The 19012-nt window shown below is 55.1% G+C and overlaps 1 protein-coding gene across 1 annotated transcript in view; it reads right to left on the bottom strand.

Moving 5' to 3' along the window:
• Positions 1–15755, bottom strand: part of JPH3 (junctophilin 3) — a 76398-nt gene extending 60643 nt beyond the window's left edge. Inside the window, exon 1 of the mRNA XM_043898247.1 lies at positions 14864–15755. Within this exon, the coding sequence (XP_043754182.1) occupies positions 14864–15245 (382 nt within the window). The 5' untranslated portion in view covers positions 15246–15755. The remainder of the gene's footprint in view (positions 1–14863) is intronic.
• Positions 15756–19012: the final 3257 nt, after the last annotated feature.

Raw genomic sequence — 19012 nt, 5'->3', positions numbered from 1 at the left:
CCTCAGCCATATTTCCTGGGGCTGCCTTGTTCTCCCTGCCTCTGGGGGTGATTAAACATCCCCTCCTTGTGCACCTCTGACACCTGCCTCTCTCCTGCCACTCTCGGGTCTCTGTGGAAAAGCGCTGCCCTGGAAGGTGTTCCCAGATGCCCAGACACCTGCCGGTCCCATCCAGGATTCGCTGACACGGGTCCCCAGCCTGTGCAAACACACACCCCGCCCTAGGGCTCTTGGACCCCTCTCTCCCCCAGGTCTAGCTCACTGCCTGGCACAATCAGTGCTCATGAAATACCTGTGTGGGTCCCCACTTCCCCACAGACACCCCTGCTGTTCTCTCTTGGCTGGTAACATGAAGCCTAAATGCAACCCATCACAGCCACCTCACTGAGAAATAGACAGGACCGCCTGGCCCCTTAGCTGGCGTGCTGAGTCCCAGTGTTTGCTGAGCCCCTGCTGTGTGCCTGGCACCGTGCTAGGTATTCCGGCCAAGAGAAGGGCACCCACAGTGTATGAAGGAGTCTGTCATCCAAGGGGGCAGCAGCAGGCCAGTGGGCACCCTGGGGGTGGCTAAGAGTCAGGTGCTTCAGTTTAAGTCACTGTGGTATCTATAATACATGGAAAAAAAGCTTTAGAACTGAACAATAAAAAGACAAATAAGCCCATCTTAAAGTGGGCAAGGATCTGGACAGACATTTCTCCAAAGTCTCACAAATGGCCAAGAAGCACGTGAAGAGATGCTCAACATCACTGGTTATTAGGGAAACACAAATCAAAACCACACTGAGATACCACTTCACACCCACCAGGATGGCCATAATCAAAAAGACAGATATAACAGGTGTTCGAGAGGATGTGGAGGGATTGGAACCCTCAGACCCCTGCTGACAGGAATGCAAAACCATGCAGCTGCTCTGGAAGAGTCCTGCAGCTCCTCAAAAGGTGAAACACAGTTACCATCAGATCTCACAGTCCCACTCTTGGGTATTTACCCAAGAGAATGGAAAACGTTTCCACACGAAACTGTGTCCACAAATGTTCACAGCAGTACCATTCACAACAGTCCAAGAGTGGAACCAATACAAATGCCCATCGACGGATGGATGGATAAACAACTGAGGTCTATCCATATAGTCCACTGTTGCTCAGTCTTAAAAAGGAAAGAAGGGGCTTCCCTGGTGACACGGCAGTAAAGAATCCACTTGCCAATGGAGGAGATGTGAGTTTAATCTCTGATCCCACATGCTGTGCACTGAGCCCTTGCTTTAGAGCCCAGGAGCTGCAACTACTTTAGCCCACGGGCTGCAGCTACTGAAGCCCACATGCCTAGAGCCCGGGCTCTGCAACAAGAGAAGCCGTCCCAATGAGAAACCCATGGAGCGCAGCTAGAGAGGAGCCCCTGCTCTCCACAACGAGAGAAAAGCCCGCATGGCAATGAAGATCCAGCACGGCCAAAAACAAATTTTTAAAAAAATTTAAACAAAAAAAAAAAAGGAATGAACTTCTGATACATGGGATGTGGATGGACCTGGGTGCTGAGTGAAATAAGCCAAACCCAGAAGACCACATGCAGAGTGTAGGACTCCATCCACATGAAATATCCGGAACAGGCAGGTCCACAGACAGCAGAATAGGGCTTGTCAAGGGCTGGGGGGCGGGGGGCAATGGGGAGTCACTGCTTAATGCAGAACAGGGTTTCTTTTGTGGGTGATACACATGTTCTAAAACTAGGTGGTGGTGACAGCTGCACAACCTTGTAAACATTCTAAAAAGCACTGAATTATGCACTTTAAAAAAGTGGATTTTATGTAAGTTATAGCTCAATAAACACAACACGATTTGTCTTCTCTCAGGGCACAGGCGTGACCTGGGACCACCTATGGGATTAATAGGATAAGTGGGGAGGATGTGAAGCACAGAATGGGGGCTACCATCCACCCCTGGGGTTTGTGAAGGGTCTACAACAACAGCAATAGCAACCTGTTCATGGAGCATCCTTGGGTACCGGGTGCCAGCTCAGGAATCTTCGCCTGGGCTCATGTACCTTCAGGAAGGCCCTCGCAGGCTTGTAACCGATGGCCTGCGTGCTGTCTGAACTCAGCCCTGTGCTCTGTGATTCCGTGGCTTCCGGAATGCAGCTCTCCCTCATGACTGGGGCAGGTCCCTGCTTTCCTGGTCTGTAAATGGGCACGCTACGTGGGGGTGATCAGAGGACCTGATGAGGGAACATGGTGGCCAGGTGGACAGGACAAGCGAGGGCTGAGTCCCTGGCCAGCCTCTGCTCCTGCTGTCCTCCTGCCCCCTCGGTCTGTCTTCCCACCCTCCCCACCCTCCTCCAAATCTGAGTCCTGGGGCTCCTCCAGGAACACGTCTCCCCTGGCTTTCAGCATCACCTCCCACAGGACGATGTCCCCTGAGACCCAGACTCACAACCCCCACCACACCCTGTCCTCACCCGACCCCACATCCACCCCTCCCCGGGGTCCCCTCAGCCCCCAGTTCCCGGTCACTGTCTGCCTGCACTCCACCCCCCTGCTCTGCCCATCTCCAAATTCTCAGGCCTCTGGTTCTCCCCTGCGCACTATCCCCACCCAGACCCAGGCCATCATCCCCTCCCTCCTGGACAACTGCACCCCTCCCGGGGGCCTCCAGCTTCCTCTAGCACCGCCCCCCCACTTTCCTTCCCTACCCAGCAGCCAGAGTGATCATCCAAACACAGCCATACAACTGCCGCACGGCCCAGCAAGCGCACATCTGGGCATTTATCCCAGAGAAATGAAGGCTTAGGTTCGCACAGAGCCTCTGTGTGGAAGAGTGCAGCGGTGGTATTCACAGAAGCCCCCCGCGGGAACACCCCAGACGCCCCTCAACCGGGAAAGGGCGCCTCTCCATTCATGGAGGAGCACAGTGGGCAGTGAAAGGAACCAACTGTTGGTGCGAACAATGGCCTGGATGGTCTCCAGGGAACCACAGCGCGCTACAAAGCCAGCTCCCAAAGGCTACATTTGTAGAACATTCTTGAAATGAGAAATGACAGAAATGGAGAGCAGATCCGTGGTCGCAGAGGTTGAGCTCAGAGACCGGTGCGGGGGGAGGAGGGATGGATGTGGCCCTAAAGCAGGACGGAGGGTCCGGGTGGTGACAGGCTTTCTGTCTGGGACAGTACCCACGCTGCCATTCGGACTGTAACACCATACTAGAGTTGTGCAAAATGTTACCACTGGGGGCATGTGGTGGAGGGTTCAGGGGATACCCTTGTATCATTCTCACAAGTGCGTGTGAATCTACAATTATCTGGAAACAAAACATTTAATTACAAAAGCACAAACACCAGATCGCATGCTGCCCTGCTTAAATCGTTCAGAGCCCTTCCCTGGCCTCTGGACAAAATCCAGCATCCTGCCTGCAGCCCGGAAGCTGAGCTCGGATGCTGTTACCCTCTGCCTCCCTCTGCTGCAGACCAAGCCCTGCCTCCTGGCCTTCTCCCCCTCTCCACGAAAGGCTGCCCTCTCACATCTCCAGCTCCCTGCTAAGGGGTCATTCATTCACCATCCAACCATGGTCCCCTGAGGTCCCCCTGCTGCAGGTGCTGTGGCCGGACTGGGGGTCACAATCAGGAACTCAACAGATGGGCCTCTGCCCTCCTGGAGCTTCCAGTCCAAGGAGAAATGATGCCACCGAAGCCAGTGCACAAGCAAGGGTGCACGCGGAGGCCCAGGGGCACCAGGGGGCCGGAGGCGGGTGGAGGGGGCGCCACACTTGCAAAGCCACAGACCACCCTCACTGTCCTCACCAAAGTGCGTCTCAGAGCGACCCATGAGCAGCCGGGTCTCCAAACTCACCAGTGACAACCCAATGGTTGGGGGTAGGGCCCGAAACACACATGCATTGACTGCACGTCCCCAGGTGGGCAATGGGGCCCCAGCTCATGCCCCCTGGCTTTGCTCCTACAACCAGTCTCCAAGAAAGCCTGTGCAATTTGTGAGTGGCCAGCCAGGAAGGATCTCATCTGGCACTCACCTACGGGCCCCCCAAACTCCCTTAGTCCCTGAAACCCTCCCACTGAAAACCCCTCCAGGACTCCCCACAGTGCAGGTGCTGCCCAGCCCCCACGGAAACACCCCGTCCCCATTCGCCGTCCTTAGCCCTGATGCAGAGACCCGCTGGGGTAGGGGGACAGGTCTTCTCAGCGTGGTGCTCATGACCACCCACATCAGGCGGCCCCACTGCAGGCCCCTGGCTCTCCTCTGGGAGCCTGTCCAGGCGGCCCCGGTCAGACCACAAAGTAGTTCAGTCCCTGTTTCAGCATTTCCCATCTCCCCTACCCCCTGAGCCTCAGGCCCACCCCCCTTCTGTAAAATGGAGGGGTCATGCTTATCTCACAAGGGGACCACAGGGAAGAAGCTTGGGCAGGGACTTCCCTAGTGGTTTGGTGGTTAAGAAACTGCGCTTCCAATGCAGGGTTCAATCCCTGGTCGGGGAACTAAGATCCTACATGCTAAGGGGCAACTAAGCTTGCACGCCCCAACTACTGGGTCCGCACTGCAATGAAGAAGCCGCACATGGCAGGGAAGTCTCAATGCAGCCAAAATTCAAAAAAAAAAGGAAGAAGGAGGCCAGGTCACTCCCAGCTCAAAAGGCCAAACACTCACCAGGCACGGGAGAGACGGTAGCTGACAGAGGGTAGCTGTGGGGAGCAGGATGGGAGGAAGGTCAGGGCGTCAGGTGCTGGCTGCAAGTGTGGACCCTGGAGTCCTCTGGGAGAAGCCTCGGGCTGTGGGCCCCTGGAGAGGAGCATCCTGAGAGGAGAGGAGGGACGGAGGGGCAGGGGAGGCCCATTACCCACTCCTGCCCTTTGCCTCAGACTCAGGCCTGTAGGAGTCCACAGGTCCTCTGTCCACTTCCCACTGGCTGTGAAATCTCGGTGTGTATGGACACCTGTGGAGAATGGCGGGGTTCTCATCTGGGGTCTGTGGAGAGGCCTCAGGGAGTCTGCAACCCCTAGAGATGCCCACAAAATGTCACAGGACTTGCCTGCCCCTGGGAGAGGGCCACAGCTCTCAGAGGGCCTGGGAGAACCCACGCATTTATGAATGTGGACGAAGGCCCACTGGAGGTCCAGACTCAAAAGATAGTGTCACCCTCTCTGGCCTCTGCCTCACGGTGAGATGTGGGCTCTTCTGGCCCTAGCTTCCTCAGCTGTAAGGATGGGGATGAAATGATGGCTCCATTGGGGAACACCATCACTTGGGACTGCGGACAGCTCTGGGCCAGCTGAGCCCACAACCCAACAGTCATGCAACCTCCTAAAGCCACAGGACGTGCACACTTCACTTTCTCATCCCATAAATGAGACCCCATGCCTTACCCCAAGGGCTTCCCTGGTGGCTCAGTGGTAAAGAATCCACCTGCAATGCAGGAGACGCGAGTTTGGTCCCTGGGTTGGGAAGATTCCCTGGAGAAGGAAATGGCAACCCACACCAGTATTCCTGCCTGAAGAATCCCATGGACAGAGGAGCCTGGCGGGCTACAGTCCATGGGGTTGCAAAAAGTCGGACACAACTGAAGCGACTGAGCATGTCCACCTTACCTCAAACCACTGATTTAAGGGCTACAACTGATGCTTGCGAACTGTGGTGCTAGAGAAGACTGTTGAGAGTCCCTTGGACTGCAAGGAGATCAAATAAGTCAATCCTAAAGGACATCAACCCCAAATATTCATCATTCAAGGAATGATGCTGAAGCTGAAGCTCCAATACTTTGGCTACCTGATGGAAAGAGCTGACTCACTTGAAAAGACCCTGATGCTGGGAAAGACTGAGGACAGAAGGACAAGGGGATGAGAGAGGATGAGATGGTTGGATGGCATCACTGACTCAATCAACATGAGTTTGAGCAAACTCCAAGAGATAGTGAAGGGATAGGGAAGCCTGGCGTGCTGCCGTACATGGGGTTGCAAAGAGTCGGACATGAGTTAGTGACTGAACAACAACAAAGGACTAAAAGAAATAACACCTGTGGTAAGCGTACAGCTCAGTCCTTGGACGTAAAGGATGCTAAGTGGATGTTAAGACAGTGAGTATCCTTGCTCCAAAGGAATCTCCTGGCTTCAGGATTCCAGTTAACACATATTCACCTTGGAGCTCTTTCAAACCAAAACTGGTATGACATTGCAGTGGGTTGATGTCCCCCAAAAGAGATGTCCAAGTCCTAAACCCTGATACCTGGGAATGTGCCCTTATTTAACCATCTTTCTTTATTTTTGGCTGGGCCAGGTAGCATGTGGGATATCAGTTCCCCAACCAGGGAGCCCCACATGCCCTCTGCAGTAGAAGTGCAGAGTCTTAACCAATGCACCATCAGGGAAGTCCCCTGTGTGCTCTTATTTAGAAAAAGGGGCTCTGCAGATGCAGTGAACTTAAAGTCCTTGAGATGAGATCACCCTGGATTTTGGCTGAGCCTTAAATCTAATGAGAGGCATCCTTCCAAGAAACAAAGGGGAGACACAGACACAGAGAAGGAGGCCACTGGCGACGGGGCAGAAGTGAAACATCGCTTACCCGCATGGATGTGACACTAGGGAAGGCTAGTCTATTTCATTTTCATGAGCCATGTGACCCAGAGTTTAAAAAACTCTGTCCAGAGTGGTGACTCTCAGCCCTGCCTCCTTCGTCACACACCCAAGCTAGATACCACTGTCCGAGATCCTGGCTGCAGAGGTGCCGCATGGAGCCCAAACACATCCCTCCCTCAAACCATCCCAGTGATCCCAACGTGTGGCTGAGGCTGCTCTGGATGCAAGGACATTGACCAAGCCACATGTGAGAATCACCTGGGCAGCTTGAAAAAGGACTCAAACACCCAGGCCACACCCAGACCACCCCGTCAGCATCTCTGGGTGGGGCCAATCACCAAGAATTTTTCATAGTGCTCAGATGACTCTGCATGCAACCAAGGTAGGAACTCCAATGGAGCTGCCCACATGTGAACTTCCCAGGCATCTTGCAAGCACGAGGATTCCAACCCTGCAGGTCTACGGGGCGGGGGGGAGGACCTCAGACTCTGCATTTCTAACCATCCCCCTGGACACCATCCTTGGTGGAGATACTGTGCGGCTGGGAATGAGAAGGGCTGCCCAGCACCGTGGTTCTACAGGTGGGGTCCTCGGATCAGTAGCATCAGCACCAACTGAAACATATAAGAAATGTAAATTCCTGGGGCTACCTCTCAGACCCAGGAGGTCAGCAGCCTATTTTAACAGGGGGCCAGCAATCTAGTTTAACACACCTCCAAGGTGACACAATCAGGTGGTGGATGCACTGACCTGGGGTAACAGACAATGGCAGGCCAGCACCATCAGCAAGACTGACACTTGATTTGGTCGGAGGTCTCCAAAAGCACCAGGGAGCCCTCCCTGTGTCCAAATCAATACCTTTGACATTCCTGGGAATTTGTGAGGTGACACATATGGAAAAAATTGTTATGGTAGCTCAAATGGTAAAGAAACTGCCTTCAATGCAGGAGATCTGAGTTTGATCCCTGGGTTGGAAAGATCCCCTGGAGAAGGTAATGGCAACACACTCCAGTGTTCTTGCCTGGAGAATCCCATGGACAGAGGAGCCTGGTGGGCTACAGTCCATGGGATTGCAAAGAGCCGGACACGACTGAAGTGAATAACACTTTCATCATGGAGATGAGAAAACCAAGGCTGAGGACAAGCCTCCTTCAAGGCCAGCAACTTCAGTCCTGGGGTAATGACCACACTGCCCACTGTCATTCAGACTCGGCTCAGGTGCCCCTCCGAGGATGCCTCTGGGGCTCACGTAAGGACAGACATGCCTCTTCCTTCCCTTCACAGAACCCTCACCTGTGCCATTTCCTTTTGAGATGCTCAAAGTCTGGCCTGAGAAACTCCTAATTATTTTACACATTATAGTTTTGCACCCAGACTACACATTCTTCTGTAAAAGTCATGTCATGCTGTTTCTTGCGTTTTAGATTTTATTTGCTTATTTCTTTTCCAACAGCCTATGTTACTGCAAACTATGTACTGTGTACATAGTGCTATGGACTATGGTCGTGTCCCTCCAGAACCCTATGGGCTTTGGGAGGTGATGAGGTCATGAGGATGGGGCCCATCACGATGGGATTGGTGCCCTTATGAAGGAGACCCTACAGAACTCCTCTGTCCTTCCCCCCAAGTGAGGACACAGAGAAGCTGGTGGTCTGCAACTCAGAAGGTCCTCACCAAACACTGAATCTGCCAGCACCCTGATCTGGGACATCTCGGCCTCCGGAAGCATGAGAAATGAATGCTGTTGTTTATAACCTCCCCATCCCCAACCCAGTCTAAGGTTTTCTGCTGCAGCAGCCCAAAGGGACAAAGACACAGAGTCGGGTGCAGCAGATATTGCCAGGTGGACCCACTGAAAGTGAGGTTTCAGTCTTTACGCTGTGAGCATAGTAGGAACTTGGTAAATGTTGCTCAATTACTGAACGAATCAAGCTGAGGAAAAGGGACCATTAGAAAGTGGACAGATGAAAGAGTACTTATTTTTCTGCTTGTGTTTCCTAGCACTTAAAAAAATATTTATTTATTTGGCTGCACTGGGTCTCAGTTGTAGCACATAGGCTCTCTGTTGTGGCATGCAGGCTTCTCTGGTTGTGGCGCGTGGGCTCCAGAGTGCGTGAGCTCAGTAGGTGCAGCACATGGGCTTCATTGCCCCATGGTACATGGGATCTTATTTCTCCAACCAGGGTCCAGGCTTTCCTGGACCACCAGGAAAGTCCCTTGCCTAGCACTTTACAATGAATGCTGCTCATTAGACAGTGTTCCAACAGTGTCTCCTGGCCATGACTGCCTCACAGCATTAGAACATCTTCTCTATTATTCACTGTATTCAACACCATCCACCTTAGTCATGTAAAACGCTGGCAGGTCTATGAGCAACAACAGAGCTGATAACAAAACCAAACCAATCAGGGAATTTTAACAGCAATGCTTTGGAGGGTTTTAAAATTTCCCTTTAACTGTCTACATCCAACTCTAAGTTCTTGCAACAGGATGGATGTGTGAAATGATGACAGTGAATGAAATTACCAAATACTGCTTCATTTGCCCAATGGATTCATCCCACACATATCTACTGGGTGACCACTGTATGTGGGCACTACTTTAGTGATGGGACACACATCCCTTCCTGCATGACTCTTATGCTCCACACTGGTGCTGTACAAGAACACTTTCTGTGATGACAGAAATGTTCTGTCTCTGCACTGTCCAAGGTGGTGGCCTCAAGTCACAAGCAGCATTTGAGCGTGTGGAATGCAGCTAGCATGGCAGAGGCACTGAGTTTCTAAATTTCATTTAATTGCAATTAATTAAAATTTAAATTCAAATGACCACATGCAGATTTGGCAGAGTTGGTTCAGATGACTAATCCATTGATGCTGATTTAAACAGAACGGAGGCAAGACCATCTTCATTGTCTGCAACAGACAAAATCCTTCCTTTGCTCCCATGCGTGCACTTCCTGCGGTACACTTTTTCTCTTTATTTGGCCGTGCCACATGGCACGTGGGGTCTTAGTTCCCTGACCAGGGATTGAACCCACACTCCCTGCAGTGGAAGTCTTAACCACTGGACGACCAGGGAAGTCCCTGGTGCGCACTTGTAATCCTTGTACACCACATGGGAACTGAGCACACACAACCCAAGGCAGAAGTAAACCTCGGGTTTTATTTGCATGAGTTCTACTAAAGGACCCCATCCCAACCCTGCCCACCCTAGCTGTGAAATGCCCCCTTGGCTCACCAGGAGACACCGAGAAGGCATTCAACTGGCCAGTAGACAAGGTCTTAGTGGACGAAGTGCCCAGAGGGAGTCAGAGCAAGGCAGTCTCCCAGCAGCCCAGGCAGAACAGGGGAGCGCTCTCCAAGGTGCTGAACGGGCCTCTCCCGTCTCTGGAACAATGGGCGAGCCGGCCCCTCGCTCTAGTCCACAGGGCCTGTTTGGCAAAGCCAGGACCCCACACAGCACCACTTTCATCAACCACATGCCCTTTTCCAAGCCAGGAAACTACAAATTGGGGAGCAGTTGATCCAAAAGGGGACGAATCGCTGCGGAAAATTCAAACATCACCCGTCCTTCCAGGGCTCACAAATCTAATATCGTGCTGACATTAAAGGACCTGAGGAATGTTTTATACAGGCTTATCAGCTCAGGTTGATAGCTAGCTGTCTTTAGAGCTGTGGAGGCCTGGCAGAAAATGAGGAAGAGAAAGTCCTGAGGAAAAATGGCAGACGCTCCTGGCCCTGCCCTCTTGCCACCATCACCACCTTTTCCGGGGGGGCTTCCTCTCTCCATAGGCATCCTCAGAAGATGGACCCACAGTGCCCTGTCCTCGGGTTCGTTGCATGAACTGTTAGTGTCAGTGAGGGCTACTCACTAGCTACCCGGTGGATGGCTATTTTCGGAGGGTGTTGATCCTCACCAGCTCAGTTAGGCTTCCTAATATAAAGCCCGTCAAATTGCTCCAGGGCTGTGCTGGGTGAGGGGACTTTTCAGTAACACTCGTCTCTCAGCTATAATTGGCAACAAAGAACTAGTTATTTGCTTTCCCTTCTCCTTTCACCTCACGGAGCCTTCTCCCTCCCCAAAGGGGCTGAAAGACTCTCTGAAGATGCACTTTCATCTCCAATTGCCTTTCGTTTCTGAAATGAGTTCCTACTGGCGCAATATTCCTGTCCATGGACCTGCTTCCTCCTAAATTAAGCATTTGGATTTAAAAAAAAAAGTTCACTTTTCACATATTCCAAGCACCAATGGTAATTTATTTTGAAGAGGGTTTCCCCCACTTAAAGAGGGGGTGCTGACTGCCTAAATGTGTATTTAAAGTGGAAACAAAGCTGCAGAACCGTATGGACCTGAGCCCTGCTCTGTGGCTGTCACCCTCTCTTTATGGGAAGAGCTGCTTCTCGGGAGGAGTGGAGGTGGGGGGCCCTGGAGTACCTGGCAAGCGAACAGAGCTGGAGGGCACACGTGGCTGTGTTTTGGGGGACAGGGTAGAAACCATCTCCGGGTGACAGGTGTACTGTGTGAGTGCACGCAGGCGCAGGGGGATCTGAATTTTGACTGTGGGCGTGTGTGATTCGTGTGGGCCGAGGGATCTGGGCCAGTGAACGGAATCTGTATGTGAGGGGGAGCGGCCGGGTGTGTGCAATGACTCACATCTTTCGGGCTGTGGGAGGGTTTTATTTGCGGGGGGTAACTTTTGGTCCGAGGGATCCTATGCACACGGCACCCGACAGGAAATATTTACCTGTGCAGCAAAGCAGGGGTCCGTCAAGTGGAGAAGAGGGCCCCGGTGGGGCGTCTGGCCATGTGCACCTGCCTGCAACCCATCTGCCGCACCCAGAGGAGAAGGAGGGTGTGGAGGGAGAGGCAGAACAAGGATGGGGTTTTGCACAAGGGAGTTCAGAGAGAGGTGTTCCGCACAGAAGCAAGAGCTTCAGAACCGCCGCCCTGAGTGTGATTCCAGGGGCTGCCCAGCGCGCAGCAGCCAAGTCACCTGGCTCCTCTGAGCCTCTGCTTCCCAAAGTGGGAGATGAGAAGAAGGAGAAAACCAAGCCCGGAAACGAACAGGGACTGAGTGCTGTAGTCATGCAGACACTCGCCACACGCCCGGCACACAGTAAGTGTTGAGCACGGCCATTTATCAACATCTTCATGATCATTATCATCATGTCTGGCTGTTGGTTCTAATAACGATCATTGTAAGTGACAGTCATTACATGTGAACTCTAATAATAAAACGGTGCTAAATAATAATGAGTGCTTACTCTATTCCTGGTGCTGCCATGTACACCACCTCAATTAAGCCCCGCCCACTCCACAGTTGTTGCTATCGGCCCTTTGTACGGCTTCAGAAACAGAAGCTCAGAGACGTTAGGCAGCCCGCCCCAAGGTCACAGAGGAGAGCAAAGGCACAACCGGGATTCAAGCCCAACGGGTGTCGACCCCACCGCGTGCGCTCCTGCCACCCCTGTGCCCCAGGCCTCACTGTCTCTTCAGGGTCACCAGCCAGCCAGTGGAAGCCACTCAGCTCGGTTGAGTGAGCAATGCCGGCCTTGTGCCTGGGGGAGGATGAACCTGGAGGAGGAGGAGTTGGCAGAAGTGTCCCCAGTTGAAATGGATTCCATACCAATTCCAGCTAAATGTAGAATACATTTGCCGTTGGTGCATTATTCATGAAAATCACCGTTTTCCCCAAGTCAGCACTGGGAGCTGGGCAGCTGCCTGCCCCACATCCCTATCCCATGTGCAGAGGAAAGCAGGGTTGGAAGCAGGACCGTGAGCTCGTTAAGGCTCTGCTGGGCCTCTCCAGGCATGACCCACGCCGCCCACCAGTTGACTTGGGAGCAGGCGTGGAGACCACCGCTCAGTTCTGGTGGATTATGAAACATCACGTCAACCCTGCTCGCCCCGCGCGCTGCTTGAGGGCGAACATTGTCAACAGCCACCCCCTTCCTGGTGAGGGGTGGGGACTGGGTTCCAGTGGCCCCTGATTATTCCAGGCCACAAAGGTCAGCTCGACTTTCTGTCCTGCCTTGTCGCCAACCAAAAGGTAGCAAGTCGGCCTGGCACCCCGCATCCATGTGCCCGCCTCAGTTGGCACACAGGTGATGGGATGTGAGTGAGGAAAGGGGGGGTCCCACCCTGAACAGACTAGGGGTTCAAACCCTCGCCTCTACCACCAAAGGCTGGGGGCTCGGTCCTGTCCCATGCGCTCTGGGGCCTCCTTGGCTCGGGAGGTGGTGGACATGACTCCCTCCACTGCAACCTGTGAGACTCAAGCAAAACGATGTGGAGGAAGGCGTTTTAGGGGGTGGACACGGTGGAGCTGGTTGGTAGCCGATGGAGACCCAAGGATATCCACCCAATGAAAGCGGCGCTTCTCCCAACAACGCAGCCCATCCTACATTCGTGGCCCCACAGAATCCGACCCTCTCCTCCCAGTGAAACCACCACCCTTCCCTCTAAAATGGAAGCTCCGTGAGGGCACAGATTTCCATCTGCCGTCTTCCCAGGGCCCCGAGCACCTGCTCATAGTAGGCACTCGGGAGGTGTCTGATGAACAGAGGCTAGAATTTCATGGGCCACTGAAGATCTCTGGGGAAGGGGGGCGCTGGCCAGGGTGCTGGACCTCCCTCGCAGACACCCTGCCGAGTCCCACGGGGGACCGGCCCAGCCCCTCTCCTCCCAGACTCCAGTCTCCAGGCACAGACACAGCTGGCAGAACCTCCAGAGGGACGGATCTGCAGAGCAGCCAGACCGGAGCCGCGGGTGACGGCTGCCCTGGGCTCCCAAAGTGCCCAGCTGGGAGCGCCAGGCTGCTCGGCCGCCCACCTCAGCCACCCACATCTGCTGCCTGGGCCTCACAGTGCCTGCACACACACACACACACACACACGCCCACGGCCTAGAACCCAGGGAGGGCTGTCTGTTCGGCCTGGCCCCAGCACCCCAGGGTCAAGGAAGCTCTCCAACCCACTCCAGGAAAACAACAACAGCACAGAAGAGGCCGCCTGGGACGGGGCGCCATGGCTTTGACAGGCAGGAGCGTTATATAATTAACTGCCCCCCACGCCTCCTCCCCTTGGAGGAATAACGAACCCTGCCTCTCAGTTGCATAAGCCAAAATAATAATTACTCTCCAGCCCTCTGACACTCCTGGATGTGGCCGGGGAGCAGGTGTTCAGCACAAGCTTCAGGAGCCTCAGACAGCAAGCAGGGACCGCATGGACGTCTGTGACTCTTGTGCCCAGCAGAAGCACACAAGTCCCCTCCAGTCCCCACTCCTTTCCCAGGCATCCAAGCCTGAAAAATCAGCCAGCCGCCAAGAGGGAGCCACTCATCAGGATAAGCTCCCAGAGGGGGGAGGGGGCCTCTGGGGAGCAGGCTTGCTTGGGGTCTGGCTTCCAGGAACAGAAGTGCCCCACACCTCTCAGATGCCTCGAGGAGTGGACATTGGAGTGTCTGGGACAGCGATGGGGGACAGCCAGGGCTCCCTGAACAGAAACCATCTTAGAGCCGCGGAGGGCGGGCAGCACGCTGGCTTCCGGCGCCGGCTCAGCCGGGAATGTGGCGGCATCTTAGAATGAAGGCACAGAGCATCCCTAAACTAATGGTGAAAATGATTCAGCCACTGAAAGGCGAGATTCCTGGGCTCGCGCTAAACAGATGGGCCTCCCTCCCTCCCTCCCGCCAGCAGCCTGCTCCAACAGCGCTAGCCCTGCGTCCAACCACCTAGAAGTTTATTGCCTTGTTGTGATGGTTTAGGTTCGCGTCCCCCGCCTCTAGCTCTCCCAGCCGCTCTCTTTCCATTGGCTTGGGTTGATCAGGACTAAGGGAGGCCCGGAGGCACCGCAGGAAAAACAAGCAGCAGAGCAGGGGCCTGACTCCCAGAGGCCGACACCCAGGGAGCAGGGCCAGCAAGGGGAGGGGGCCCTCTCCCAGGCCCCCTGCGCCCTTGCTGGGTCCCAGAGGAGGCCGCGGGCCCAGCCTGGCCTTTCCGGCCTGCTCTTGGACGATGCACTAACACCCGGCTCAGCTCTGAGGCTCCCGGGCCTGGCACTGCTCCCAGAAAGCCCCCAACACCCTTCCGCTGGCACAGGGGCGCTGTCCCCCACCAGGCAGTGAGGCAACCTGTAGCCAAGGCCGCTGTGGCCTCCAGGGAGCCCTAGGAAATGCCCCAGGTGCCCACGGCCCTCTGGAGGGAGAAGCTCGACTCCCCAGAGATAAAACAGAAGAAGCGAGAGAAGAAGGTCCCTCCTCCGCCAGCCCCCGCGCGCCGGGCGCACCTACCTCCATCGGAGTAGGTCTCCGTGCCGTAGCCGTCCTGCAGCCCGTTGCTCCAGGTCCCTTCGTACTTGGCCCCGTTGCCCGTGCACTCCCGCACCCCGTAGCGCCCCTTAAATCCGTGCGTCCACTCGCCCTTGTACACCCACTTCCCCTTGCTCTCCAGGCCGATGCCGTGGCGCTTGCCCTGCGCCCAAGTGCCCTGGTACGTGTTGCCGCTGGGCCAAGTGTAGACGCCCAGTACCTCGAAGCCGTGGCTCCACGAGCCGGTGTATTCGCCTTGGCCCTTGGGGCCGGTGCAGACGCCATGGCCGTGCGCCTTGCCGTCCTCCCAGCCTCCACAGTAGGACCCTCCATCGTCAAAATTAAACCTGCCCCCACTGGACATGCATGTAACTCGGTTTGCAAATCCCGCAAACGGTGAAAAAAAAAAAGGCGATCAACAAACCGGAGTCTTGGTTGGCTGGCTGGCTGGTTTTGTTTTGCTTTTTTTTTTTTTTTTAAGGAAGAATGAAGAAAGCAAAAAACACAGCGAGCAGATCCCGGGCGGCGGACGGCCGCGGCGTCGGCTTCGGAGGAATTCAAGTCAATTGGGGGCGATTATTCATTTTCGAGCTGCGCCGCGGAGCCTGACCAGCGTCTCGCGCTCCCGCTGGAGACAGGACCGGAGGGGAGGAGGGCGGGGGAGGGGAGGGGAGGGGAGGGGGAGGGAGGGGGCAGGAGCAGGAGCGGCTGGTGCGAACGGCTCCACCTCAGCGGCAAGTGCCCCTCGGAGGCGAGCCCGCCGGGTTGGCCGCGCAGGCCAGGCGGGGACGGCGGCGCTCAGGCCCGGGGCGCAGTCCCCCACCTGCGGCTGCCGCGCTGCGGGCGCCCGAGGGCGGCGGCGGGGCCCGCGGGCGGCGGCGGCACGGGCGGCGGCGCGGGCGGCTGCACCATATTGGGGGCCGCGGGCCGGGCCGGGCCGGGCGGCGGCGGCAGCAGCAATGCGGCGGGTCGGGCGGCGGCGGCGGCGGCGGCGGCAGCAGCGGCGGCGTGCGCTCTGGGCCCTGCTCGCGCGCTCGGGCAGGCGCGGCGCGCGCCCGCACCCCGCGCCCCGCCCGCCCGCGCGCCCCCGCACCCCGCCGCCCGCGCGCCCCCGCCCGGCCCCCCGCCCCCGGCGCACCCGCGGCCTGGAGAGGGGAGCTGGCCCGCCTGGCTGAGGGCGCGTGGCGCAGGCGGGGACCCGGGGCGCCCCGCCCGCCTGGCGTCACCTCTTGCTTCGATCGGCCTGGAAATAGGGGTCCAGCCGCGGCGCCCCAGACGCCCCCCTTCCCCCCATCTTTCCCGGGACTTGGGTTTAAAGGGACAGGAACTGCGTAACGGGAAGGCGCCCAGCACCCAGGGCGCTCTCTGCCCCTTCCCGGGAGCCGCGAGGTGAAGCCGAGCGCCGTAGGCCTTGGGCAGGCCAGGGGCGCCCCGCGCATTTCGGCTTGCCCACCGAGCGCCTAGCCCCTCGCGCCCGACTCCTGTCTGGGACGCCTGGCCCTGACTTGACTGGAGAGGCTCTCGGCGGACCACAGGTGGTTTTCTCTATGACAAATGATCCTTCCTTTTTCCTTACAGGCGATTTGGGTCCACATGTGGGGGAAGGGGGATGCTCGCCTTAGAAAACTCGTATTTGTCCATTGGCCCCTCCCCATAAATTAAGAGAAAGTCCAGCTACGCACAAACCTTGAAGTAAAGACACCCAAATTCCGTTCCTCCCCTGCGCCCCGGCCAACAGGTAGCCCCCCTCTATCCAGTGAGCCGTTGCGCTTTGGGGGAACAAAGTGGAATCGCTTTTCAGGCGTAATTAGGTCTCTCTCCACACATACTCCCACCCCCCCCCCACCCCCAAGAGTGGTGTCTGATTCCTGGATCCGGGTATCCTGGGACCAATTTGAAGTGCATTTCCTGGACCATAAATCCGCAGGCAGGAGCCCGAGTTCCCAGCTCTCCGGAACGTGTTGGGCAAATGGCAGCAGCCAAGTGCTGCGCGGCGAGATTACACAGGGTCTCGGCTGGTTGCAGTGGGGGATGGGGGGTGGGGGGTACTCAGCGGAGCAGGCCTTGCAGCGGAGGTTTAGGTGGGCCAGGAGAGCTGCACTTCCAGCGGGAGCGTGGGGGTACGGGGTTACACCTCCTGCCAGCAGTGTTCCCACCTTTGGCTCTTAAGAGAAAACCAGCCCCTCTTCCTCCTCCTTCTCCTAGAATTCAAGTCCAGTTTCTTTTCTCCCCGAGATAACCAAAGCCCCCTCTCTAAAGGGCCATCGGCCTGCAGGGCTGTACCCTCTTCACCACCCCCCAGCAGAGGGACAATTAGGGAGTTTTCAGTTTTGCTTTCTGACTTGCAGTTACTGGGATTCGGTGCACCTTCTAGGTGGTGCCTCCCTGTACCCTCTGGGAGGTGGTCCTACATGCCCAGGGGTGGAGTTCTTGGGCCCAGCTTATCTTAGACTTAATGAAAGTAGCCAAACAGCCCTCCGGAACACCTGGAGCAATTTCCTTTTCAGCCGGCATTGCCCTGGGTTTCTGGTTCTCTGCTTCCTGGCTGAAACTCAGTGTTATCAGGCTTAGGTCTGCTTATATTGTATTTTGTCTCTCTAAATGGATATGAAATAGCATCTCAGGGCTGTTCCGTGTAAATGAAAGATTAAATGTTGTGAAGGGCTACAGACTTTCCTCACAATTCAGATTGAAATCCTGCCTCCAGGGACTGGCAGCTGTGTGGCTCTGGGCAGTCCCTTAAAGCCTCTGAGCTCATTTTTCTCAACTGTAAAATGGGCACAATAACAGTTCTCATCAGAGCACTGTGAGAATTTATCTGAACTGAGTGCGCAGCACCTGGTAGGTGCTCAAGATGTGGGACGTGATGTTACTAGAAGGCCAGCCCCCAGCGAAGATCATGGCTTTCTACATGGGACACCCAGCCTTCAGCCTGCTCTCCTTAACATAGCTGACATAAAATTGCCATTTCTCTTGGACACTCTGCACTTTCTTCCATTTTATTTCCAAGCTGTCTTTTGCTGATTCAGTGGCCCTTCCTCACACAAGCAGTGGATTGCAACTGAGATCTCATTGGGAAATGATGATTGGTTCCAAGTAATTACTGGCCAGCACCTTCTGCTTCTGGCTAATGCATACCCTTCCCCCAGGCAATTCCAGTACACACACCCCCAGGACCCCTCCCTCCTCTCCAGGTTTGGTCAGATTAGCTCTAGGTTTCAGACTTTCTTTCCTGAAATGCAGATATTAGAGGCATTCATTTTGTGTAATTTGGAAATCATTCTCGCATAAAGTAGGGCTGACAGTATTGATTTCATTTTGGAGGAAACTCTCTAAGGTTATAAACATAGTACCACCTAGCAATTTCAAAACACAGACCAGGGAGAAGAAACAAAAAGCCAGACCCCCATGTGGAATTTCACGTCTCTGTGCCCCAGGCTCTGGGGTGAACAGCTAACAGTAGTGACCTCAGGGCACTCCTTAGGTGACCTGGGCTTACCCACTCAGTTTCCACAAAGGCCAGCTTCGAGGGGACTTCTCTGGTGATCCAGTGGCTAGGACTCAATACTCCCAATGCAGGGGGCCCGGGTTCCATCCCTGGTCAGAGAACTAGATCCCACGTGCTGCAGCTAAAGATCTCCCATACTGCAACTAGGACCCAATGCAGCCAAATAAATAAATAAATACTAAATTTAAAAAAACAACACAAAAAAATACCAGCTAGGAGCTCTCTCTGTGAAGTGCCTGGCCAAAGGAAAAATAATGACTGAGCAGGATTCCAGCCCAAGCTGCCCAGTTTTCCAGCCTCCAGGATTGAGAGCTACCATTTCCCTGCCCACTCCTTCTTCCTGCGACCAAGAAATTTTCTGGTTTTGGCTTCAGAAAGGCTTCTTGGTTTCCCTATCTAAAGAACGGCCCCATTTCACCTCCACAGAAGCCTGTGTGTTTCCTTCAGAGAATTGAGCTTCAGTCTACAGTTTATGGTTCATCTTCATGAATCACGGCTGATGGTGACTGCAGCCATGAAATTAAGATATTTGCTCCTTGGAAGAAAAGCTATGACCAACCTAGGCAACATATCAAAAAGCAGAGACATCACTTTGCCAACAAAGGTCTGTGTAGTCAAAGCTA

The sequence above is a fragment of the Cervus elaphus genome, chromosome 4 (assembly GCF_910594005.1).
Source record: "Cervus elaphus chromosome 4, mCerEla1.1, whole genome shotgun sequence".
Classification (NCBI taxonomy): Eukaryota; Metazoa; Chordata; class Mammalia; order Artiodactyla; family Cervidae; genus Cervus; species Cervus elaphus.
This window is presented reverse-complemented; position numbering and strand designations above follow the sequence as displayed.